This window comes from Akanthomyces muscarius, chromosome 1 (genome assembly GCF_028009165.1).
Source record: "Akanthomyces muscarius strain Ve6 chromosome 1, whole genome shotgun sequence".
Lineage (NCBI taxonomy): Eukaryota > Fungi > Ascomycota > Sordariomycetes > Hypocreales > Cordycipitaceae > Akanthomyces > Akanthomyces muscarius.
Window position 1 is genome coordinate 3,326,984 of NC_079241.1, and position 24,562 is coordinate 3,351,545.

The 24,562-nt window shown below is 55.0% G+C and overlaps 8 protein-coding genes across 8 annotated transcripts; 4 read left to right on the forward strand and 4 right to left on the reverse strand.

The window, feature by feature from the left end:
• Positions 1 to 90: 90 nt before the first annotated feature.
• On the reverse strand, positions 91 to 1,062 carry LMH87_006103 (uncharacterized protein; the record flags this gene model as incomplete). Its single annotated transcript, XM_056203937.1, has 1 exon — positions 91 to 1,062. The coding sequence occupies one exon, from the start codon at positions 1,060 to 1,062 to the stop codon at positions 91 to 93; it is 972 nt and encodes a 323-aa protein (XP_056059342.1).
• Positions 1,063 to 3,689: 2,627 nt separating this feature from the next.
• Positions 3,690 to 5,244, forward strand: LMH87_006104 (uncharacterized protein; the record flags this gene model as incomplete). The annotated part of the gene is made up of 2 exons (XM_056203938.1): positions 3,690 to 5,120; positions 5,176 to 5,244. The coding sequence occupies 2 exons, from the start codon at positions 3,690 to 3,692 to the stop codon at positions 5,242 to 5,244; spliced, it is 1,500 nt and encodes a 499-aa protein (XP_056059343.1).
• A 310-nt stretch (positions 5,245 to 5,554) lies between these two features.
• Positions 5,555 to 8,473, reverse strand: LMH87_006105 (uncharacterized protein; the record flags this gene model as incomplete). Its single annotated transcript, XM_056203939.1, has 6 exons — positions 5,555 to 5,766; positions 5,829 to 6,218; positions 6,364 to 7,356; positions 7,404 to 7,611; positions 7,658 to 7,856; positions 7,917 to 8,473. 6 exons carry the CDS (start codon positions 8,471 to 8,473, stop codon positions 5,555 to 5,557), a joined length of 2,559 nt encoding a protein of 852 aa, XP_056059344.1.
• A 400-nt stretch (positions 8,474 to 8,873) lies between these two features.
• On the forward strand, positions 8,874 to 10,659 carry LMH87_006106 (uncharacterized protein; the record flags this gene model as incomplete). Its single annotated transcript, XM_056203940.1, has 6 exons — positions 8,874 to 9,143; positions 9,218 to 9,343; positions 9,397 to 9,474; positions 9,531 to 9,848; positions 9,900 to 10,216; positions 10,272 to 10,659. 6 exons carry the CDS (start codon positions 8,874 to 8,876, stop codon positions 10,657 to 10,659), a joined length of 1,497 nt encoding a protein of 498 aa, XP_056059345.1.
• A 430-nt stretch (positions 10,660 to 11,089) lies between these two features.
• On the reverse strand, positions 11,090 to 11,860 carry LMH87_006107 (uncharacterized protein; the record flags this gene model as incomplete). Its single annotated transcript, XM_056203941.1, has 1 exon — positions 11,090 to 11,860. One exon carries the CDS (start codon positions 11,858 to 11,860, stop codon positions 11,090 to 11,092), a length of 771 nt encoding a protein of 256 aa, XP_056059346.1.
• An 875-nt stretch (positions 11,861 to 12,735) lies between these two features.
• Positions 12,736 to 15,421, forward strand: LMH87_006108 (uncharacterized protein; the record flags this gene model as incomplete). Its single annotated transcript, XM_056203942.1, has 2 exons — positions 12,736 to 15,127; positions 15,222 to 15,421. 2 exons carry the CDS (start codon positions 12,736 to 12,738, stop codon positions 15,419 to 15,421), a joined length of 2,592 nt encoding a protein of 863 aa, XP_056059347.1.
• A 464-nt stretch (positions 15,422 to 15,885) lies between these two features.
• On the reverse strand, positions 15,886 to 18,299 carry LMH87_006109 (uncharacterized protein; the record flags this gene model as incomplete). The annotated part of the gene is made up of 3 exons (XM_056203943.1): positions 15,886 to 15,966; positions 16,048 to 17,804; positions 17,861 to 18,299. 3 exons carry the CDS (start codon positions 18,297 to 18,299, stop codon positions 15,886 to 15,888), a joined length of 2,277 nt encoding a protein of 758 aa, XP_056059348.1.
• A 2,652-nt stretch (positions 18,300 to 20,951) lies between these two features.
• Positions 20,952 to 24,406, forward strand: LMH87_006110 (uncharacterized protein; the record flags this gene model as incomplete). Its single annotated transcript, XM_056203944.1, has 3 exons — positions 20,952 to 21,202; positions 21,283 to 21,476; positions 21,555 to 24,406. 3 exons carry the CDS (start codon positions 20,952 to 20,954, stop codon positions 24,404 to 24,406), a joined length of 3,297 nt encoding a protein of 1,098 aa, XP_056059349.1.
• Between the last annotated feature and the right edge of the window lie 156 nt (positions 24,407 to 24,562).

The window sequence follows — 24,562 nt, forward strand, 5'->3', positions numbered from 1 at the left end:
TGCTCAGATATTCCAATAAAGGCTCATATAATCCAAAACTAAAATCGTACTATGTGATGCGTACATGTATGCAACTATGAAATGCGAGGCTCAAGCATTCGAAGCAGCCTCTCGCTCGGCAGCAAGCTCCCTCTCGGCCCGGCGCATCTTGACCCAAGCCCCCAGCTCATTCCAAATCTCCTGCTTCTGGGCCGGCGACAGCGTCGCCGCCAGCCCGCTCGTGCTCGAGGCGACAAACACCCTGGCGCCCTCCCACTCGCCCTCGACGACGCCCATGTTCTCGGCCGCGTCCTGCCAGCCGTACCTGAAGCTCTTGCCGACCGCCCTGCCGGCGTGGCGCACGCGCCAGATGCTCTCCCAGATGCTCTTGCCGACGACGCACATGCACTCGGGCCGCCACGTGCGGGCCTTTTGCTCGAGCAGCGCCACGCCCTCGTCCATCTCGCGGCGGCTCAGCTCGGCGCCGTTGCGGCTCGGCCGGGCGACAATGTTGGTGTGGCCGAGGCTGTAGCGCGCGGGCATCTGGCGGTCCTCGGCGGCGGTGCAGGGCACGGGCGTGATGCCCGAGGAGAAGAGCAGTTTCCAGAAGGTGTTGGTCGGGTGCGCGTAGGCGTGCCCCGTGCGCGCCGTCTGCAGCCCGGGGTTCAGGCCGACGAAGAAGACGAGCAGGTTGGCGCAGACGGCGTCGGGGAGGAGCGGCAGGTGCGCGTAAACGGAGGGCGGCGCGTAGCCCGACGAGGGCGCCCGCTTCTTCTTGGGCTTGGGCTTGGGCTTGGGCTTGGGCTTGGCGACGCCGGAGGAGGAGGGGGAGGGGGAGGGGGACCGCCGGGCGCGCTTCCGCGGCGAGGGCGTGGCGGCGCGGGTGCTGAGGGCTGACGAAGAAGGGGAAGGGGATACCGCCGCGGCTGCCGCGTGGCGGGCGCTGCGCCGGGGGGTTGGAGCGTCCGCGGACTGGTACACGAAGTCTTGAAGCTGCAGACGGCCGTGGAAGGATGAGGGCCGAGGCGGTGGCGATGGGTTGTCGCCGGGGCTGGGCTCGAGATCTGGGTTAGCAGAGCCCATTGTGAGATGAAGACGGAGCAATTCTGCTTATAAGAAATGATTCATTATTCTGTCTGCTTTTCTGGCAGCTTTCAAGCGCGTTGTTGATATGCAGCAGCGTGGTGTTGATGGGACATCTAAGCTGCTGGGTAGCTGAAAGCTGCGTGGTGATGTATGTGGTGGCGTACGGTGTTGCTTGGTGACATTTTAGTTGTGTTATTAATAGCGGTGGTAAGCAGGCACAATTTAGCCGATAACTACATTATTTTTTGCAATATTTCTGGAATACTGGAACGTCGTTTTTAGCCCGAACAATTTTCTTCCTTTTAGAAGTGTTTTGTTTCCTCGTTGACGACACCAGTAGTACCCTATACACGTCAACTACACCAGGGTGAGCGGCTGTGACGCAATCGCGATTCGACACTGCCTAATTCAGCAAGTAGTCAATCTGGCATAGAAAGCTCCGCAGGTGAGATGCGCATCAATAAATCCCATGAATACTGCTTTCACACAAGTCAACTAATACCATCTGCTATAATAAGAAGCGGCTTCGCTGCATGCCACGATGGTGGTGCCGGCCGGAGCCCACAATTGATTTCTAAATTTGGCACGAGGCGCAGCGGCCGCCACAGCGGGCTCTACCAGTAAGAAGCAGAAGAAGACTAAAATCACAAACGCTCCAGAAGGAGTCAAGCAGCGAGCGGCAGGAATTGTCGGGCCTGCCCTCCCCCTGGCTAGTGCTGCATGTGAGATGGCGATTGGTGAGATGGGCTGAAAAATGTTGCTGCAGCGGATGCAGCCACACAGCCTGGGCAGCCTAGGCGAGAGGGAGGCTCAAACGAGGCTGACTTCAACTGGCATCAGTAAAGCCCAGGGCAAGATTAGGGCACATTCTGCAGCACAAAAAGCCAATAGCAAAATTTGCAAATGGGACGACGAAAGGGCGCCAGCATGGGGCGGCGGGCGGCACAACGGGCATGCAGGACGCTCTGTCGATCCGTGTTTCTAAATACGAAGAGGCGGGCTTGCCGACAGACGCTGAGGGAGGTCGCCCACCGGGGTGCAGACGGATGGACAATGGACTGGCCATGGTTCGGATCTAGTTAGGTAACAGTCCGTAGCTCAAGCTGGGACAGATTGCCCATGCCGTATCGTGTGGCAGGGAAGAAAGGGTCCCGGGCAACTGGGCAAAAGGCATGCCGTCATTTCATCTACAAAGTAATGAGCAGAGGACGATACGAGGCTGGAAACGGGCTTGGCAACGGTATTATTACTGGTGTTTAGTACGGATAGTGCGAATGGAAATTTTTCTTCTTCCCTAGCGTCCACTGTTGACCTCGTCATTGTCTGGCTCGTTTCTTTGTGTACTGGTAGTGAGGCGAGGCAATGACGTACCTTGTTTGGGCCTGGTCAACATGGCAACAACCAGGAGATGGGCGTCTGAGAGGAAAAGGACAAACGTTTAACGCCACCATTCGCAGGGGGGAATCAAATACAGTAAATGTACAGCTAGTCTCGACCTTGTAGTTTATCTTGAAATGTCTCATATTTTAGCCCGTTTTCCTGAATTGTTTGCTGCTTGCTTTCTTTTGTCCCCTTTTCCCAAGGTACTGCTGTCTCATAGATGGGCGACCTGCCAGGGGCCTAGGGCCCTGAAAGTGAACCCCTTGTAGCGCTTGTGGTGGGGTCGACAGGCTGTGCTGGGCAGACAATTCACTTCACTTGCAGGGTGAGAGACACCACAGTCTACGGATACCGGTACCGCGTCTGTTTTCTTATTCAAGAAGATGAGAAATTTACAGACAAAAAAACTTAAAACAACGCCAAAAGAGAATTAGAGGATGACGAGCAGGGTATGGACCAAGCGACAGCTCCAGGGCCCCGTCCACATGGCAGGGTTGTCCGAGCAGCCCTCCACCAAGAAAAGGGACCTCGAGGCGCATCACCGGGATCCCAACCAACCAGCATCAGGGCCCTGAGCGCCCCTCCCCCCAGTAACCCCTCCGCCTCCGCCTCATCGCCTCGAGCTTCAGAAGCACAAGCAGAAACGAACAAGAGATGGCCCTTGTTATTCTTGGCTCGTTTTTATTTTGGTCCCACGACGTCAGCCTCTCCATGCTTGTGTAGTTTTGTACGAGCTGTAGCACCACACCACACCACACTACACCATACCACACCAACGCGAGGCTGCCTCCTGCGCCGCACCAGCAACCGTGCCACCGCCCGTCTAGATACCTAGCTTATATACAACGGCCAGCCGCCGCCCCAACCCGCTGCTGGCCCCCCTCCATATTCCAATCCAGTTTCTCATCAGCGTCTCTGTACCAGTACATCATATACCCAGCAAGACACTTTACTATTTCCTTATTCTGTCTCGCACGCACCAGTGTCTTGACAGCCCAGCAATACTCCTCGAGTCAACCCCACCCCGAGACAACTCTGTCGTCACCGTCTTTCTGCCGCTCGCCTCACCTCTCCCACCCTCCCACTGGACTCGACCTCTCGAGCCTCCTTGCCTAACCCACGTGCGGCTGTCGGGCATACATCAACTCGATCCCGCGACTTTTGCTCTCCTCCTCCTCACCTCTCTTTCTCTCTCGCTCTTCTCCCACCCCCCCCGTACCTCCACACGCACACATACCGCAAAGATGCAAGCCGTCAAGCAAGCACTGCACATTGGCACCAATGGCACCGCTCGTGCCGAGCCCACCACGGATGCCGTTGCCCAGCTCAAGCAAAAATACACAGATGCCGAGCAGGACCACGTCTTTAACTTCTACGACACCCTCAGCACCGACGACAAGGCCGCTCTCTACGAGCAGCTCTCCGGCTTTGACCCCGTCCGCATCAACGAGTACGCCCAGCGCGCCCTCAAGCCCGCCGAGACCGATGGCCAGCCCGCCGTCCTCGAGCCCCTGCCAGAGTCCGCCACCGCCAGCATCCTCGACTCGAAGCCCGAAGATCTCACAAAATGGTATGAATCAGGTCTTGACCTGATTGGCAAGAACCAGGTCGCCGTCGTTCTCATGGCTGGTGGCCAGGGCACACGTCTCGGCAGCTCCGCCCCCAAGGGCTGCTACGACATTGGCCTGCCCTCGCACAAGTCTCTCTTCCAGATCCAGGCCGAGCGTATCCGCAAGGTCCAGGAGCTTGCTGCCAAGAAGACGGGGGCTCAGACTGTCGCTGTTCCCTGGTACGTGATGACCAGCGGTCCTACACGCAAACCCACCGAAGAGTTTTTCGAGAAGAACGACTACTTTGGCCTCGACCGCAGCAACGTCCAGATCTTTGAGCAGGGTGTCCTGCCCTGCATCTCCAACGACGGCAAAATCCTCCTCGAGAGCAAGGGCAAGGTCGCTGTCGCCCCCGACGGCAATGGTGGCATCTACCAGGCCCTGATCCTCCATGGCGTTCTCGATGACATGCGCAAGCGTGGCATCCAGCACATCCACGCCTACTGCGTCGACAACTGCCTGGTCAAGGTTGCGGACCCCGTCTTCATTGGCTTCTCGGCTGAGCAAAACGTCGACATTGCCACCAAGGTGGTGCGCAAGCGCAACGCCACCGAGTCTGTCGGCCTGATCCTCTCCCGCAACGGCAAGCCCGACGTCGTCGAGTACTCCGAAATCGACAAGGCCACCGCCGAGGCCGAGGACTCGTCGCACCCGGGCGTCCTCAAGTTCCGCGCCGCCAACATTGTCAACCACTACTACTCCTTCCGCTTTCTCGAGTCCATCCCCGAGTGGGCGCACAAGCTGCCCCACCACGTCGCCCGCAAGAAGATCCCCTCGACCGACCTCGAGACGGGCGAGACCGTCAAGCCCGAGAAGCCTAACGGCATCAAGCTTGAGCAGTTTGTCTTTGACGTCTTCCCCATGCTGCCCCTCGACAAGTTTGCCTGCATGGAGGTCCAGCGCGAGGACGAGTTCTCCCCACTCAAGAACGCCAAGGGCACCGGCCAGGACGACGAGGACACCAGCCGAGCCGCCGTCATGGACCAGGGTGAGAGATGGGCCAAGGCTGCCGGTGCTATCGTCGTTGCCGACGGCGGCGTCGAGATTTCTCCTCTCATCAGCTACGTAAGTTGCCAATCTCCTTCTTCTTCACAGCAATCATGTACTAACACTGCAACAGGGTGGTGAAGGCTTGGAAAAGCTCAGCGGCAAGACTGTCCAGGCTCCCGCAGTCGTGGAGCTCGAATAAAGTTTTGTAATCATGTATTGACGAATTTTTGTATGGCATGGCGTTTTTTTGTTTTGTTTGTAGCGGCCTCGTACCTGTTTGGTCAGGTCTGTCCGGAGTGAAAAAAAAAAGACAAAGTCTACGCATATTGTACTTTGGGGGATTCGGGGCTTTTAGAGCATTGATCTAGACGCCACGTACAGCTGCGAAAGCTCAGGCGGCGTGCAACTGGATAGTTCGGATATACATAAAGCGACAGAGCATAATAATACTGAATTCTATCACCGCATCGGGTGCTCGTCTCTACATGTGCCACATACTTACGCTAGGGCTAAATATCAAGAATATTGACAGTGACTTCTAGCTCGTTGCTCCAACCACTATCCAGTCCCAGCTCTTTCCATGCAGTCTGCACATCGACCTCTAGGACAGAGTCGGCAGACGACGAGATACTGACCGTGTGCCTCGGCACAGGGTGGCCAAAGATGCTCACCATGAAGTTGTCGTCAATCGTCATGCTTGACAAGCTAGATATATAAACGCCTATTTCAGCTGTCAGCAAAAGTCTGTCCGCTGTTCTTAATGCTTCATTGGCGCATGCTTACCAAAGACCCCTAGTGCCCTGAGCTTCGATGTGACTGAGATTTTGGAATCCATCAGGATACGACTCGCCTCAATCGCAGCACAGCCCGTCATCTTGTCAATGAGACCTAGGTTCGCGACTCCCATTACACCAAAGTGTCGACTTGGAAAAGTCGTCAACTCGTATGCGGTGTAAATCTCGTAGCCTTTTACGCTAGGCGTCGTCAGCAGCGCCGGGCTTTGTCCGTTTGTAAAGCGCAGGGGTTTTGAGAGACGGCCCGTCGTGTAGGCCCGCACGACGTAGGAATCGAGCTCGGAGATGCCGCGGAACTCGGACAGCAGCGTCAAGCACGAGTTTCGCACCTCTGACGTCTGAAAGACTCCCATCAGCGAGATCCCTCCGCTTTGGGATCCTAGGAAATTGTCGTTAGTTTTCAGCAAACAAGACCCATGGAACCCAGTCAAGGAAAAAGTTAAGCCGACAAGAAATACGGCGACTGAGATCAAGACCCCATGAAACGGAAATAAGAAAGTGAAAAAAAAAAAAAACATCCTTACCATGGTAACTGCCAATTTTGAGCAAAGCCCCAGAGTTGAAGTCCAAGTACGGATCCAGCGCAATTCCAACAACACTCGGCCTCAGAATTATCGTCTTGCCCAGCGTCGTACTTGAGGCAACCTGCCTCAGAAGCTCCAGGTTGTGCTGCCCGGGCTTGTCAGTGATGTAGATGGGCCCGCCGCTCAGGCACCGCGCCGCGGCGTGAAAGTCGGCAAAGGCATGGCTCGTCTGGAACATGTCCCAGTCGGGCACCACGTTGAGGTACTGCGCAAAGATGCTGTTGTGCGCATTGGCCCACACGTGCCAGCGGTGTGACGCGGGCCCCTCGTCTGGAAAGTAGTCATCCGAATTGCGCGCGACCACGGGCGACCGGATCCGGGGCATGAACGCGTGGAAGAGGGCCTGCGGGAACTGCGCCATGCAAACAATGGCGTTGCTGCCAAAGTGGCGGAGCGAGGCAATCGACCACTTGTCCAGGTACGCGGCGATGAGCGCCTTGCGGGCGGCGGCGCCGGCAATGGCATCCAGCGCGCACTGCGCGTCCGTCTTGACGCCGTCCACGCCCGATTGTATAAGAAACGAGTAAAAGTCGTCGTAGAATTTGCTTACGTCGTCCTGGGCCACTACGGTCATGTCTGTGTTGTTGTCCTCGCGGCGGACGCGGATGGTTTTGTACCTCTGCGCAATGGCGCCGCGGGGGGAGATGCCGCCCCAGTAGCCCAGCAGAGCATGCCAGACAAATATATGCTCAATGTTTCGGTGGTTGCGTCGAATTTGGGAGACTGCGCCTTTGAGACCACCAGGAAATCCTGTTGGATTTGCCTCGAACTCGAGCCAGCCAGGCTGCGCGGCACCTTGGCCTGTCCCGTCGATAGACTGCCAGTTGTCGTCGATGATGAGATTCGAGATGCTAATGCCGCCCTTCTCCAAGTCTTCCAAGGCTTCAAGGATCTTGTCTTCTGTCAAGTTTTGGCCAAGGGAATTCCAAGTACCTATGCCAGTCAGTATCATTGTGTCCTGTTGGGAATGGGCGACTCACAATATCCCAAGCCATCATACCAATTTTCTCGCCACTTTGGCTCGAAGTCACTAGGTTTGTCCGATAGAGAAGTTGAGCCCTCTGTTTGGGAATACTTCCAGATCAGACTTCTCGCGTGATATATAACGGAGGCTATGGCTTTGTCAAGTTTGTACCCCGTCGAGACGAGGACCATGAGGTCGCGCTCGACTGGAGCATCATTGCGGGCCTACAATCATTAATATGATATTCCTGGCGACATTTGCTTGACGTACATGAAGAGTAATGGAGTTGGAATCTGTACTGCGGAACAAGGCCAATATGTCGTCGACTCCCGATACAGCGAGAAAGACCAAATGGCGGCCTTTTCCGTCAGCGAAAGAGCATAGTATTGCTTCTTTATCGAGTGCAAATCTCGAGAGCCCTTTCCTGGGGGCTATCCATGGAACACCCGATCGGACCAATGCAAACCACCTGTTTTACGGATTAGTACTTTGAATGGATGATGACCTTTATTCGGTGATTGAGACGTACTTTCGAAAGTGGGTAAACGGTGTACCAATCTCAACATCCTTGAAACTCGACTTGTCCGCCGAGCATGGAGCAATTTTGGTTGTCAAGGACCATAGACTTGTTTCCGGGGCTTGGCTTCGGAGGGTTGAAATCGACCATTCTGAGGATAGATTGGGAATCAAATCCTCTAGTTTCTGAGACGCGGCTGCTGTATCTTCTGATACAACATAACCGTCCTCAATTCCGTATTCTTGATTGGTCCATATCCAAGGCTGATCCAATGTATGACGGAACTTTATAGTAAATTGAATCGATTTATTAAAGGGCAGTTCGGCTCTGAAATGCAGCCGTGAGAGTGATGCCGACAGCTCTAGGTCGACTGCTTCCTCCTCCTCGGTGGCAGGGGCGAGGTCTAGGCCCTCCCACTCATTTCCATCTGTGCTATGCCACAGACAAACTTGCCAGTCTGCGTGCGCAAAATGATTCGGAACTTCGAGGACAGCGCTGATGGGGTGCGTCTTTGCCTTCACTGTGGTGACATCACCGAGGCGGGGAAGGGTCTGTACTCGAATTTGCATTACTCCACTGCTCGATGAAGCCAGAGCGGACGGTGATTATAAATTTCTTTTTGTTTTTCATGAATTGTTCATAGGCGAAGTTCGGATGAAGCTGGCATACTGATGCTGATGCACTCGTAGGCGGAGATACGAGGTACGTACCATACCAGGAGCATGCGCAGCAGGTCTTGGGCACCTGACACCACCACACTTTTATATGCAACCTCTAAAACCGGCAATGAAACGATCGGATTAAACCGCTTTGATTTCCCAAAAGACCAAATCGTTTTTAATCACTTTCTCAAGCATCTCTTGCCTTGCCCAAGCTGACCGGCAATGTAGACAATTGCTTTGAGCTTAGTTGATAAGCGAGGCATGTGATTGGCCAGACACCCTTGCCCAGGAGTCGGAGCTGGTCGGAATGACTAAGTGGAAAACCTGGAACCTCAGGCCACAAACTAGCACAGCAAAGCTTCTTGCCGAGCCAAGTGGAAAGATTTCATCAAACCACTCAATCGAACGTCAAACCTCCAAACTCCTCCCCATGGCGTCACGCAGGCTAGCTTTGAACCTCTCGCAGGGTCTGCGAACCCGTGCTGGTCTGTCGGCCGCCGGTCCCCTCCGTCGAGGCTTCGCGACGCCTTCCAACGTCGGCAAGACCCAGACGACAACCCTGAAGAATGGACTGACCGTGAGCATCATCACAAGGGGTCAATTGGCCCCGAACAGCCATTGAGCCCAAGTATCTGACTAGTATCTCGACAGGTCGCTACCGAGCACTCCCCATGGGCCCAGACCTCCACGGTCGGCATGTGGATTGACGCTGGCTCTCGCGCCGAGACGAACGAGAACAACGGCACCGCGCACTTCCTCGAGCACCTTGCCTTCAAGGTCCGACACCCCGAAGCATGACACTACCAATCGATTCTAACGTCCTTTTGCAGGGTACCGCCCGCCGCTCTCAGCAACAATTAGAGCTTGAGATTGAGAACCTCGGTGCTCACCTCAACGCGTACACTTCGGTCAGTGCTGACCCAGTCCATGATATCATCGGGATCTACGGCTAATAGTGACACAGCGTGAAAACACCGTCTACTTCGCCAAGGCCTTCAACTCTGATGTTCCCCAGTGCGTCGACATCCTCTCCGATATTCTCCAGAACTCCAAGCTCGAGCAATCCGCCATCGAGCGCGAGCGCGACGTCATCCTCCGCGAGTCCGAGGAGGTCGAGAAGCAGATCGAGGAGGTTGTCTTTGACCACCTGCACGCTACTGCTTTCCAGGGCCAGCCTCTCGGCCGCACCATCCTCGGTCCCCGCGAGAACATCCGCGACATCACCCGCACCGAACTCACCAACTACATCAAGAACAACTACACTGCCGAGCGCATGGTCCTTGTCGGCTCTGGTGGCGTCCCTCACGACAAGCTTGTCGACCTCGCCGAGAAGCACTTCTCTGGTCTCCCCAGCAAGGGCGCCGAGAACGAGGCTTACATTCTGTCCAAGAAGAAGGCCGACTTCATCGGCTCTGACGTCCGTGTCCGTGATGACACTATCGGCACTGCCAACATCGCTCTTGCCGTCGAGGGTGTTAGCTGGAACTCTGAGGACTACTTCACTGCTCTTGTCACGCAGGCTATCGTCGGCAACTATGACAAGGCTATGGGCAACGCCCCTCACCAGGGCAGCAAGCTCAGCGGCTTCGTCCACCGCCACGATCTCGCCAACAGCTTCATGAGCTTCTCCACCAGCTACAGCGACACTGGGTAAGCACTTTGGAAACACATGCAAGTAATACAGCACACTGACCACCTCTTGCAGTCTCTGGGGTATCTACCTCGTAACCGACAAGACGACCCGCGTGGATGACCTTGTCCACTTCACTATCAAGGAGTGGATGCGTCTCTGCACCAACGTCAGCGGTGCCGAGGTTGAGCGTGCCAAGGCCCAGCTCAAGGCTTCCATCCTCCTCTCCCTCGACGGTACCACTGCCGTTGCTGAGGACGTCGGCCGTCAACTCATCACTACCGGTCGCCGCATGAGCCCCGGCGAGATCGAGCGCAGAATTGATTCCATTACCGACAAGGACGTCATGGACTTTGCCAACAAGCACCTGTGGGATAAGGACCTTGCCATCAGCGCCGTCGGCAACATTGAGGCTCTTTTCGATTACCAGCGTCTGCGAAACACGATGAAGCCTTTCCACTAAAAGATCTCTTTTGTTTAAGTATCGGGGGAAGAAGGGCTGGATTTGGTCTGCAAGGGCGAGGGTCGGGTATAGAAGTGTATAAGATACCGTATTACAGTGGCCTAGTGTACCATATAGTCTTCCATGTTCACACAGGTTTTTCTTTCGCCTCCGTGACTTGTGTCTTGTTTCAACATACCGGTACATAGGGGGCCGGAGCGGTCCTAGTACGGTGGTACGCTTCTTCCCATTAATGCTACGTCAAAGTCAGGTATGAAGACACGTCCGTAAATTGCAACTCTTGTATTGCTTAAGTGGAAAAATCAACCATGGTGCCGCGGTGCTTTTCTCGCGGTGCTATAGAAACTCCAAGAACGCCATTCCATTTCCAAACGCAGACCCCATTCCCAATAATACAAGTAAAGCATGTTCAGACCTCACCAGATTGTAATCACTCAGCCATTTCTTCATCGACGTCGTCACCAAACATGTCCTCCACCGTGCCCCCCTCAACACCATCACCACCGACATCCTCCGGCGCGGGGCCCTGTATGCCCTCCATGGCGTCGCCGTCGCCGCCGCCGCCGCCCATCTCCGGGACCTCCTCCTCGCCAATCTCGTCCCAGACGTCCTGCAGACCCCAGCTGGTGCCGCTGAGGACGAAGCGCTCGCTGGGCAGGCGCACACCCCACTCATTAGGCACGATGCGCGGGAGGGCGACCTTGTTGCGCTCGCGGGCGAGCTCCTGCATGTACTCCTTGCTGATGCCGCCGCCGCTGCTGCCGCCGCGGAACTGGTAGCCGAGGCGTGCGGCGACGGAGAGCTTGACGGCGTTGGCGGAGACTGAGGCGTCACCGGGAGCCGCGGCGCTGGCTCCCGCGCTGGCCGAGGGCTTGGCGCCGGCCTGCGTCACGTAGGGGTCGCCCGAGAGGTGCAGCGCGTCGTTGAGGATGGACGAGGTGTGGCGGTAGGCGAAGTCGAGGAGGAGCAGGGGCACGCGCTGCTCGTACGACGTGACGCCCTGCGAGGTCAGCAGCAGCTCAATGAGGCGGGCGTCGCGCGGCCGCGGCGCCGCGGCGGCTGACGAGGGGTGCTGCTGTGATGTGGATGATGGACCGGCGGCGGTCGTCGTCGTCGTCGCAGCAGCTGCCTGGGAGGGCTGCGCGGGCGCGGGCGTGACAGATGCCGTCGCGCCATTGGTCTGAGGCGGCACGGACGACATGATGGTGATGCGAGGTGGATGGGCGCAAACCGATATCGTGGAGACCAGGTCGATGGGTAAAAGGCGGAGGAGGAGTTGGCGCCGAGCGGCAAACGAGAGGGCCGCGGCAGCTCACGGACAATGAAAGGAGTGTATCAGTTCGCGTTGTGAGTGATGTGCATGTCAAAGAATCGTCGAGCTGCAGTGGAATCGAAAGGCAGTGCGTGGTATCGTGAATTGGTGGTTTGCGTCGAGGCGAGAGCCTGGCTTGTGAGCGCGAGGGTGGTTGCGAGAGCTTGGGGCGCAATATCCTAATCCCGTTCCGGTTAAATACTGTGTGTTGGCACCGTGGGACACTCAGCGTGGAGCAGCAGAAATGTGAGAAGTGGTATTTGAGTTAAACTGCAATTGTATAATGAATAAATAGCAATCCATCAGCCAAAATTTCAATTGACATTTTAAACTTGTTGCGTTGCTTCCCATGCCTATTGGCGATGTCGGCGCCGTGCATACACAAGTGCTATCGAGGGCCGATTCAGCGAGTGGCCAATGACAGCAGCACTAAAAAGCCCGCCCACCTTGTCTGCCGCAAGCAAAAAGTTTTTGGTACTTTGGAGGGGCAGCAAGCAGCACCAGCACCAGCATCGGCACTGTCTGCCCCACCAGAAAAGACGGCCGATGCAGGACGCAGAGTCATATCGAGTCTCTGCCCAAGCATACTCTTTTCTCTTTTGCTTCATAGGACCTGACATTGTCCGTCTGTTCGAGCAAAAGTCCCACAGCGCCAGTTTCAGTCTGCCATATTAACTCTGCAACAGCGTTCCGTACCAACTTCCTCATTACTGCCCCGCTGGGTCGACCCTCCATCTACAGCGCCCCGAACGGTCTTTTACATCATGGAGATTGAGCTGCCGCTGCCGTTCCTCGTCAGCGTCGCCGTCCCGCCGGGACTGGCCAATCTCGAGGGCCTCACCCGCGAGGAGGTCTCGATCCTCGGCTGCCCCTTTCTCGACGCCAAGCCGCAGCTGCTCGAAAAGTTTGCCAATTTCTTCAACCGCCACAGCACCGAGTTCCAAGCCCACCTCGACGCCACAGCTCTGGAGCACGACGACGTGCTGGGCTTCCTCGACCGAGGTGCCAGACGCGTCTTTGTCACCCCTGAATCGCTGCCGCAATACACTGAGCTGGGCGACCGAGTGCTTCCCGTCGTGTCCACCCCGGATCTGTCCGCCGCCTCGGAGCACGGTCTGCTCATCCGCGACTTTGACCCCAAGAGCTGGGACGTTGCCAAGTTCATTGCCGATGCGCAGGCCACCAAGACCAAGGTCCTCTACATTAAGCCTGCCGAGGGCGTCTCGCTCCAAGAATTCATCGAAATCGCCAAGAAGAGCAACGCCGTCCCCATCCTTTCCTCGAATGGCCTGACTACCGATAAGGCTGATACCAGCAAGCTGCTTCTTTCCAAGGTCCTTTCTAGCCAATGGAAGTCGGACCGCCCCGACGGACTCGTCCCTACCGTCGTTACTGACGAGACTGGTATTTCTCTTGGTCTTGCTTACACCAGCGAGGAGAGCATCCTCGAGGCTCTGCGCACGCAGACTGGCGTCTACCAGAGCAGGAAACGGGGTCTTTGGATCAAGGGAGCAACTTCGGGCGACACGCAGGAGCTCGTCCGCATTGCTCTCGACTGCGACAACGATACTCTGAAGTTTGCTGTCAAACAAAAGGGCCGCTTTTGCCACCTTCAGCAGTTTGGCTGCTTCGGAAACCTCAGCGGCATCGCGGCCCTCGAGCAGACTCTCGTCTCCCGCAAAGAGTCTGCGCCCGAGGGCTCTTATACCGCCCGCCTGTTCTCCGATGAGAAGCTGCTGCGGGCCAAGATTATGGAAGAGGCCGAAGAGCTCTGCGACGCCAAAACACAGGAGGAGGTTGCCTTTGAGGCTGCCGATTTGATATACTTTGCCCTAACCAAGGCTGTCAGCGCCGGTGTGAGCCTGGCTGATGTTCAGGCCAACCTGGATGCCAAGAGCCTCAAGGTCAAGAGACGTCCTGGCAACGCCAAGGGCAAGTGGGCTGAGAAGGAGGGCATCTCGGCTCCCGCTGCAGCTGCTCCCGCAAAAGCTCCCGCCGCCCCGGAAACCGCTCCCGCCAGCGACCGCATCCTCATGCAGCGTGTGGACTCTGCTTCCATTTCTGAATCGGACCTGCAACGGACTCTTCAGCGCCCGTCGCAAAAGTCTCCGGATGCTATTCTGAAGATTGTTGTCCCCATCATTGAAGATGTCCGCAAAGGCGGCGACAAGGCTCTCCTCTCTTACACACACAAGTTCGAAAAGGCTACTTCCCTCACATCTCCCGTTCTCAAGGCCCCATTTCCTGCTGAGCTCATGAAGCTCTCCCCCGAGACCATCAAGGCTATCGACACGTCTTATGAGAACATTCGCAAATTCCACGCCGCTCAGGCCGAGGACAAGCCCCTCAGCGTCGAGACCATGCCTGGCGTCATCTGCGGTCGTTTCTCGCGTCCCATTGAGCGCGTAGGTCTGTATGTTCCTGGCGGCACTGCCGTTCTACCTAGCACTGCTCTCATGCTCGGCGTTCCCGCCATGGTTGCCGGCTGCGAAAAGATTGTGCTTGCTTCTCCTCCTCGTTCTGACGGCAGCATCTCTCCTGAGATTGTATACATTGCCCAAAAGGTCGGTGCCGAGAGCATCGTCCTCGCCGGCGGCGCCCAGGCCGTTGCCGCCATGGCCTACGGCACCGAAAGCGTCAGCAAGGTGGACAAGATTCTCGGTCCAGGCAACCAGTTTGTCACTGCTGCCAAGATGCACGTCAGCAACGACACCAACGCTGGCGTCAGCATCGACATGCCCGCCGGCCCCTCGGAGGTGCTCGTTGTTGCCGACAAAGACGCTAACCCGGCCTTTGTCGCCTCCGACCTCCTCTCGCAGGCCGAGCACGGTGTCGACAGCCAAGTCATCCTGCTCACCGTCGATCTCTCCGAGGCACAGCTCCAGGCCATCGAGGACGAGGTGCACAACCAGGCCATGGCTCTGCCGCGCGTCGACATTGTGCGCGGCGCCATCAAGCACTCGGTGACTGTCACTGTCAAGACGATTGAGGACGCCATGCGCATCAGCAACGACTATGCCCCCGAGCACTTGATCCTGCAGGTCAAGGATGCCGCCAAGGTTGTCGACATGGTCGTCAACGCCGGCAGCGTCTTTATCGGCGAGTGGACCCCCGAGAGCGTGGGTGACTACTCTGCTGGTGTTAACCACTCACTGCGTAAGTCTTTTTTCTTTTTGCACCCTGTTCCTACTTTTAATGTCTCCTTCAAATTTCGAAAGTCCAGATTGCTAACGCGTTTCTTTTTCTCTAGCTACCTATGGCTACGCTAAGCAGTACTCGGGCGTCAATCTCGCCTCCTTCATGAAGCACATTACCTGCTCCAACCTCACCAGCGAGGGTCTCCGCAACGTCGGCTCGGCCGTCATGCAGCTCGCTGGCGTCGAGGAGCTCCACGCCCACAAGAGAGCCGTCGAGATTCGTCTCAAGTGGCTGAATGAGCACAAGCAGTGAGAGAAAGATCTATGAAAATGGGGCCAAAAAAAAAGGAAATGTAAATGAGACAATGTGAAGATGAATTTAAGCTGCCACCAGAAGAAAAAGTCTAGGTATATTTGTTGACCTGACGGGAAAAAATCCCAAACTTTTACGTTGTAATCTTGGACAAACTTTCCATGTTCTTGGTACAAATGCAAAACGTCGTGTGGAATAATGTAAGCATGCCAAATATGTGCGTGTTGTCTTCTGTTCTTTTCTATCATATATCAGCTCCCCCAGCATTTTCATCTACTCGTACATGAGTGTTTCTACAACCCGACACACCCTTCTTCTAGAAACACCAATTCTGTAAACCAATGAGAAAGGGAACTTAAAAATATGCGCGCCACGCTATGCTTCCAACTTGAAAATAGTCCGCCTTCCCTTCCAACTTCTACAAAATCCAGCCTGCCTCCCTTCTTCTAAAGAATCCCAGCATTTTAGTCGGACGGGGAGCGAATCTCGACGGGTTCTAGAACTTGTGGCGGCGCATGATTGTTGATATCGAGTGTGGCGATGCCCTGTTTAATGTCGCCCGAAGATGTTCTTAGCAAGACGTCTCTTTTTTATGCTTCTTTTTTATCCATGGATAAATGACCAACCCCAGTAATAATTTCCGCAGCGTAGTCTTCTTCAAGATCATCTGCGTTCTTCTTTATGATTTTCTCGTCGTCGTCGTCGTCGGCGGCGTCTTCCTGTTCGTCCAAGTATTCTTCTCCGTCGGCGTCGTCCCCAGCTTCAAATTCCTCCTCGATTTGGCTCTGTGTCATGGACATCGCCATGCGACTATCCAGCTCGTCAACCGAGGCTTGGGAAATGTAACTCTCGCCGAGGCGCTCATCCATGTCCTCTTCGTCTTCGCCATCGGTGTATTCGCTGCCCTCCTCGATCTCCCCCTCAATGTCATCACTGTCACTGGCAGAGAATTCATCCAGCTCAAGAGGGTTATCTCTCCAGTACTTGAAGTCGGTGTAGTCCTCTCCACCACCCTTGACGAGCATGGAAACCGAGGGAAAGTAGTGATCGACGACTTCATTGATATGCACATACGTCATCCTGAGCTTGTTCAAGCTGAGCAGGTCAAGCGAAACTTCCGAGTTAGAGTTGATGGTGAAGATGCGCTTTCGTGGAACATCAACAGTACGGTAGGAGATTTGATCTGTTAGTCGGTTACCGAAGCCAGCGTAAAAGGGTGTCCCGTTGGGGCCATAGAGATTGGCGATATCGCGAAGCGTAGCCATCTTGAAGACGTGTGGCTTGCGGAGGTACACCTCGCGACGCAAAGCCGCCATTGTTCGATCAGGAGACAGAATGGTAGGGCCATGAGGCATCCTGCATCCTTCTTGAACAATATTGTTGAGGTACGCTCTCGTGGTGTCGGCCTGTCCGACGGAGCGACTCGTGAGATACATGATGTTATATCCATTGAGAGCAATGTCGCTGTAAAGCTTGGCAATGCCAGCATGAGTCCAGTCGCGACCAATCATGTTCAGCACTTGGCCTAGGGCGTCTGATTTGGTGATTGTTCCGTCAATGTCGGAGATGACGACCGGGGTATCGTGCTTCCAGAGGTACATATTGGCGGTACATGTGGCACGGTTGACGGTAAAGCTCATGGGATTCTCACCCGACTTCAACTCAAGCTCCTTGAGCTGGTCGCTAGTCAAGCGCAGAGTCTTGGCATAGTTGCGATTCGGATTGCCAACACCAGCATCGGCGGGGGTGTGCGGAGGTGTTTGAAGGCCAACAGGGCCAGCATCCGACTCGGAGCGGCGATGAGTCGGTACACGAGGAGAATTGGTCACATCGCTGCCATCGCTTTGATAACCAGGATCAGACACTGCATCGGCAGCCACGCCGTGGCGATGCGCGTGCAGGGATGATTCGATGGTTTTGTTCATGGCAGCCTTTTTGGCACTCTCGCTGCTGTAAATCCACAAATTGCCTTCTTCGTCGAACCCAAAGAGCGCACCGATATCGTAGTTGCCGTCCAATTCTTCAGAGAGAATCTTTCGAGCCTGGATCTCGGCGCGGAGCATTTCTTCTTCGCTGCTTCGGAAACCACTCATGTCCAGCATAAGATCACCAGTCTCGGTAACTTGACTGGGAATGTTGACCGCAGAAAGTCCGCGGGATAGCGTCGTGGCACGTTCGAGGGCTTCTTGGATGTTGACAGGGGATGGGCTCCGAGACCGCTCAGAGCCTCGCTCAGCAACTTCGCTTGTGTCTCGTTCAACTGCGCGGGCGGAAGGGCGCAAGATATCTTCGCTGCGAGGACGGGCAAGCGCGGCAGACCAATCGCCGGAAGCTGGTCTGGGATTCGACAGGTTGAGGGGAGACGACGCGGGAGTGGGATATCCTGTGATTGATGTTGAGTAAGTAAATTTGCACTTCTATGCAAGCTTCGGAGCGTACCATTTTCATCCAGGAGGTGGTCATCGGAAGCTCTGCGGCCAACAGGAGAGTCGCCATCCAGCGCGAACTGATCGGGAAGTCCAAGCTGGGAGACAGACTCGTCGGGGCCGAGGGGCGGACTGCTGGCTGGGGAGACTAGAGGCGAGGTCTGCATGGACTCGGGGATGGTCTCGGTGGTTTCAAAGACGAAGAAGGCCTCGCCACCTTCGCCGAGCTTCATGGAGTATTCCTGTTTGGCGCCATTGACTCGGAACTCTACCTTTTTCTCGTAGGGTCGCAACAAGGAGAACTTGCCGAAGCGAACGTGGAAAGGCGAGCAGGCCAGCGTGCCATCCGCGTGCTCAACAACGATGACGTCGATGGCGCCGCTGAGGGTGGCAGGATTTATCGAGTTCCATGCCGTCGACACCGAGTCGCTGATATTGCGCACGTACTGCATGGTAGAAAACTACCGCTGTAGTGCTGTGGGAAAGGTAAGATGTCGAGATTGGCGCAGAGCTGCTGCGGCGGGCAGAGCAAACGTATCAAGAGTGTCGTATGCAGCCCGGCGTGAGGGGGTCGTGCTTAAATGTTTTGGATGGAAACGTTGTATGTGAGAGGGGCTCTTGCAACGGCAGAGAAGCGGCGAGCAAAGAAAAGCCGTTGATGAAGCAGAGTTGGGTGATCCGGCTGCGCTTGCGTAGCGATGACGGACCGTCGCAGGGTATATTAGTAGGTGAGGTAACGGGTGGCGGGGGCCCAAGACCAGACAAAGGGAAGCGGGCTTGTGAGCACAGGACAGGGCTGCTGTGATGCAAAATAAACCAGCAAGAGGTGATGCAACGCTGCAAAGACACGGCTGAGGAGAAGTAACTGCAAAAGGGTGCTAGGAAATGGAGAAGGGTGGGAAAAAAAATTGCAAAGTGAAAAAGGAAGCCGGAGAGATGAGGTGGTGGTCAAGAGAGTTGTTGAGCGCGGTCTTGGCAGGCTGGCTTGTCAGATCTGGTACGAGAAGCACATGATTGCCTTTGGCGGATCAGAGGCCGGCGGGCAGTTGCGGCAGGTTGCTGTAGCGCAATGGGGCCGCTAGGAGGTACCTACTTTACGTCGGGGCCTCGAGCGGACTTGACATGGAAAGCAACAACCCGTTATTATGAACAAGGCGAAAACAGGAAAAATAAAGAAAGTATAAATTTAACTCTCTAGATTTTATCATATTTTTAAACCGATGGTTCATCCCAACTTTCGCATATTCTCTGTCCCACAGGGCAGGCTCAGCCGCCCATGAATGTTGGGATATGCACAGTATCATGACCACCTGGAACCCCTGTAGGCTGCACCTAACTCAGCGCGCTAGTACCTACCTTACCTACCTAGGTACCTACCTAGGGTTCGAGGTTGCGGCGGCCCAACTTGAGCACTTGCATGCAGGGCTTTTCATCCCCAGCCTGTAGTCCCGGTGCGGCGACGCCGGAAACAATAGTCCACACCGTCCCCAGAATTGCAAAGCTTGTGCCTTGAGCCGCGGTCCAGCTGTCATGTGTTTCTTCTTCTTCTTTTTTTCCTTGTCCTCGTTCAAACGCCGGGCCAGGGTCTAATCTCCGATTCTGATCCATACCAGTAAAACCTGCAAGTGGCCCTCGCTCGCTAGACCTTGGCCGCGTTTACAGAGTCATGCTTCTCCCTCGGCGTGCCATGTCTGTAACCCAAGTTGTATAGCAGCAAAACTCGTACTCTTGAAGACACGTATGGCATTGCATACGCGAACTGACTCAACCGTTCTCACTTGACAGACATTCTACCGCGCTGTTGGGGCACGCCAGACTCGGCTGCACTAATCATGGACGACCAGCCCCCAGCAAAGCTGTGCGATGGGGCGTTGTTTCGGGCCACTGAACCGAACTTGGAGATGGCGTTCGGGCACTAAGAAGACTGGACGCATTGGTAACCTGGTGTCTGTTGCCTGTAGGATGACATTTTTGTCTAATTGCAGGCTCCACGATGTACCAGGAAACCGAGTTTCGGCTGACGTCTGGCTTGTGACTTTTAGTTATAAGCCGGGCGGGAACAAGAGGACTGGTGTAGTGGTTAGCTCTTACAAGAGTGTTTGAAGTCAGACTGAGGTACACTGCCTCGTGCGAATGACCGGCTACGTTACCTAGCTCTTTACGTGCATATTATTATGCTACCATCATTTAGATTCCCGACCTATGCTGTACTCGTCAAATCAGTGGTGGCAGCAACTGGTGGCATCAGGCAACAACACTTGAATGCACCGGCATCATTCGACTGGTAGGACCAGTCAGTAAACCACTGCTGCCTTTTGCCTTTAGCCACATCTCAGCCACATGCCCAATTACGTGTCTGTCGTCGCAACTATGACGCTATGCAGACCTAGGCAGTTGCCAAAAGACGAATCTGATGGAGTACTCGGCGCCGATTGCTGCTACATGATGACAATGCACCCTTCTCTCTAACTTACTCTGAGCACATCTGCCCAGCCTCCCCAGAACAGCGCATCGTGTATCCGCAGTGTACGAATAGTGTGACTGTATCCGTACCTAGATCGCCGCTGTTTGGTCAGGCCCTGCCAGCGCTGAAAAATACACGACTCACTGCTTCTTTTGTCTATCTATTTTACCAAGTCCTCTTACTCCTTTTCTTATTATTTACTATTTTATTATTCTCCTTATTCTCCTTATTTTTCTTATCTTCCCATATTTCTTATTTGCCTTGACAGTGCTCCGTCTCCACTGCGCTGCCCCTACTTCAGGGCGGTCCGCGCTGTCCTGGTGCTAATTTACAGCGCCTTAAAGTGGCTAACGCCTTGCCGCACTGTGCTCCGCCCGCGTGGCCTCTGCCAGTCACACAGTGCGCATAGTTCTTCATCCGCACCCAGCGATGCTCACCTTGCGCCTCCCGATCTGCCACCCAATCATCTCGTCAGATTCGGCGGACCTTGGCTAACGCCAACTGCCTTTTGCTTCACTCGCTCTTCACCACATCGACGGTTCCCTGCTAATACTTTTCGCTGCCACCACCCAAATCCCTTCTTCGAAAGAGCTTCCAGCGCCCCGTCCGCTGCTGCTCTTATGTCCCGGGTGCCGCGACAATGGTCTGGCAGTTTCTGGCATGGACTGCCGGTACATTCTTCTTCGTCTTTTTTTGCTACCTCCTCCGCCCGCTCGAGTACTTCCCAATAACCTTCTTTACCGTCATTGCCGCCGCCTTCATCATTTTTGATCCGCGCGAGTGGATGCTACAGAGTTACTTTGAAGCGCATGAATTTTTGCTCCACATGCCTGTCAACGACTTTCTCGAACAATACTTTCATACATCTGTCACCATCGTCTCGGCTCTCTGGTTCGTGCCCTCACCGACTCCCTTCCTCACTCTTCAACTCCCTCGCGCCCTATCGCTCTAACTTCGTCGCGTACCTATAGGCTTGTACACCGAACGTTTCAAACTTTGCTTAAGCCAGTCCCCGAATTGGTCAATATTCTCGGTGTCGACATCCCCGAGCCCCCCGATGTGTGCCTAGCTGGCATCCGCTCTGACGCTGCCACCCTCAACTGGGGGCGGCCGCCGAGCAGTAAACCTGTACAGAAATATTCTATACAAGTTAATGGAGTTCACGGTGAGTTTCGATAAGACGGCTTCTCGCTGCCAGCCACATCAACCGACCACGAATATGAAAGCTTACCCCACACTGCAGTCGGCGACTCCCCCGGCAACGAGGTAGCCATCACTGTCACAGGCTTAAAACCGAATCACTTTTACAATATTCGCGTCATTGCCGTAGCGCCCAACAACTTCCAATCTGCAGGCCCTGTCATCCGCCTGCGAACATTCGGAAAGGATGGCAAACCGCAGCTTGGCAATGCGCGCCTGCCCACCAACTTTTCTCCCGATGAGTACCGCCGCGGATCCACCGACGATGGCGATGATTCCGAATCTCCCTCTGGCCCCATCCCTTCACTCGAGTCTGCTCCTGTGCTAGACGGCGCCGTCTCCGTCGTCCGCGATACGAATGGTTCCCTAACGGGCCAGCGACGGAACACTATCAACAGGCGTCACTCTCCCTCTGTCGCGAGCTCCGACCGACCTCAGCTCAAGCATCAAGGCTCAGATGAGCCCGAATTGTCTCTGGACGAGCTGAATAGACGATTTGAGAGTATCAGAAAGGAGACTGAAGAGACCATCGCGCAATATGCCAAGGACGAGGCCGAGTCTAAACTCCAGGAGGACGAGTTGAAAAGGGAAAAGGAACGCAAACGCCAGATACTCAAGGAGAAGGAGGAGCAAACTGCGCAGCTCAAAACACAAGTTCGAACAACTATGGAGCAAATGCGCGCTGCCGAGAAAGAACGCGCCAAAAAGGAGCAGAGCTTGAAAGACAAGGATGCTAAGAAAACGAAGGTGAAGGATAGTATCACCAAGTTGGAGCTTGAGATTGAGCGCATGAAGACCGAGCGTAAAAAGTTCCAGGCGCAAAAATCCGATCTGCTTCAAAAGCGAGACAAGGAAGTCCGTTCTCTTGATGAGGCCAACAAGGAGCTCCAAAACAAGTGTGCTGAGTTGGAATCCGAGCTCAAGGAAAAGGGAAAGCAGCTGCAAGACCTCAAGGCTACACGCGAGTTGTTACCAGGCGCTGATGATCAGCAATGGAAAGATGAAGACGATCGCCTGGCGGCTGAGTGGGACGCTAATAGGCACGAAATTCATTCTCGTCTTGTACGTGAGCTTAAGCTGGCTCATAATCTAGACCAGCAGATACAAGCTCTCACCGACCAAGTCGCTCTGGCTCTGCAGCACCAACAGGTATTCTATCACCAGGCGGGCTCCGGGGCTCTCGACTATGACGGTTCGGGTTCTGTTCAGCAGAAGAGGCTGAGTCTCAATGGTGCTTCTGCTCGTGAGCAAGGCACGCCATCACCGCATGCGCTTCCTACATCTGAGTCGGGCTACCCGCCACCGGCAGGGTTCGTCCATGCGCCCTTTCCACCCAGGCTGTTCATGGATGATCCAGATCCGACGGATGAACCTCATACGGAAGCCGAGTTCAAGATTGCTTCCGGTCCACTGAGCCCCTTGGCCCAGAACCTCTTGCCTTCCAACATATTCGATGAGATGGAGGAGCTGGATGAAGCCGGCGTGCGCGGTTCATATTTTCGCGAGTCTCTCGGGATAACGGAAGATGACCCGCAGTCCCCCGCCTCTTCAAACCCATCGCACCGCGCATTTTCCAGCCCTCATGGGTCAAATCACAACTTGCCATACTCACCGTACGAAACCGCCGACAGAAGCTCATTAAACTTGAGCCAAGGCCCAAATTCCCCTGCGGCTAGTAGCCATAGGTTGAGCAGCCTGCTCTCTACGTTTCAACGCAATAGAGGCACGAAGCGCATCGATGAAGGCCCTCCTATTGGGAGCCTAAAATCTGGCCAAAGCCAGTCATTCCCTCGTGGAGCAGAGGAGTTCGAAGGCAACGAACCGCGCCGACGAATTAATTTCCCATGGGTTGGCCGCAGCTCAACTGGACCCGAAGGCACCATTGGCGGACACTTTTCATTGGGTAGCAGGAGATTGAATCCAATCAAGCCTCCCAACGGTGCGGACAGGGACCCAAATTCGAGACCTGCATCTATTGCATCCGCGGATATGCCTCGGCCGTCGACTGACAGTGGTTCCATTTGGGGCCAGCCAGGTGACGGTGCAGTGCCCAAGAACAGACTCTGGCAGCCTGCGGATGGCCGCTGGCCTTCGCGTAGCAACTCGAGGCGACCGTCTATTCACGGCACGGGCAGTCTATTGACGACTACGCTTGCGTCCGCCGACGATGAAATTCTCGACGAGTACGACTTGCGCAACCCGCGGGCATCCGCCAGGGAGGTCGGCGTGATCGGATCAGGCCACCCGGCGACCGCCAAATATGTGAACCAGAGGCTCAATCCGAACGCACCTACCTTCATGGGCAATTTCTTTAAGAAAGATAGGTCCAAGTCTCGGGATGCAACTCCAAGCCTTGAGCTGCCGATAAATACAGACGACTCCCCGTCCGAGTCTAGAATCTCGCGCGATACTCAGTCAATCCACACACAGACTTCAATTTCCGTGTCTGAGTCTCATGAGTCGTTGACGCTGGACGTAAGCTTGTCAAATGCACCTTCTGACTTGAACTCTCTATCTGGCTCCCTCTCCAAGGACCCAGAGAACAAAGTCAAGAAGCTCTTCCGAAAAGGCAGCTCCAGCAAGTTTAGTCTGTCTTCGCGACTTGGCAAGGATTCTGGGCTATTTAAGAAGGGCCCCGGCAGCACAGCCAATTCTGAGAAGAACATGTCGGCTGATCAACGATCCAGCATTGGCGATGTTGATGACATTGGCGAGGATATTCAATTCGGTCGAAGCTACGACAGCATGTCGAGCAGCCCTGCGCTTGGATCCAAGGCGTCCAAGGATGGAACTCAGTCTCGCATCGGATCCTGGCGCTTCTCTAAGAAGAAGAAGGGCAAAGATGTGCATCCAAAAGAAAGCGTGGAAGTTGACAGGAACGCGGATGATGAGTAGTATCGACTTGACGTTGGCATAGGCAAGGCATTTCTCCCATATTAAATACAAGCGCATTCATTTTTCCTCTTCAAGACCTCCTTCCCCTCCTTGACCCACGTTGATCTTACTTGTACGTAGCCACCACGCCCAGCATGATACATGCATGCAATGAGG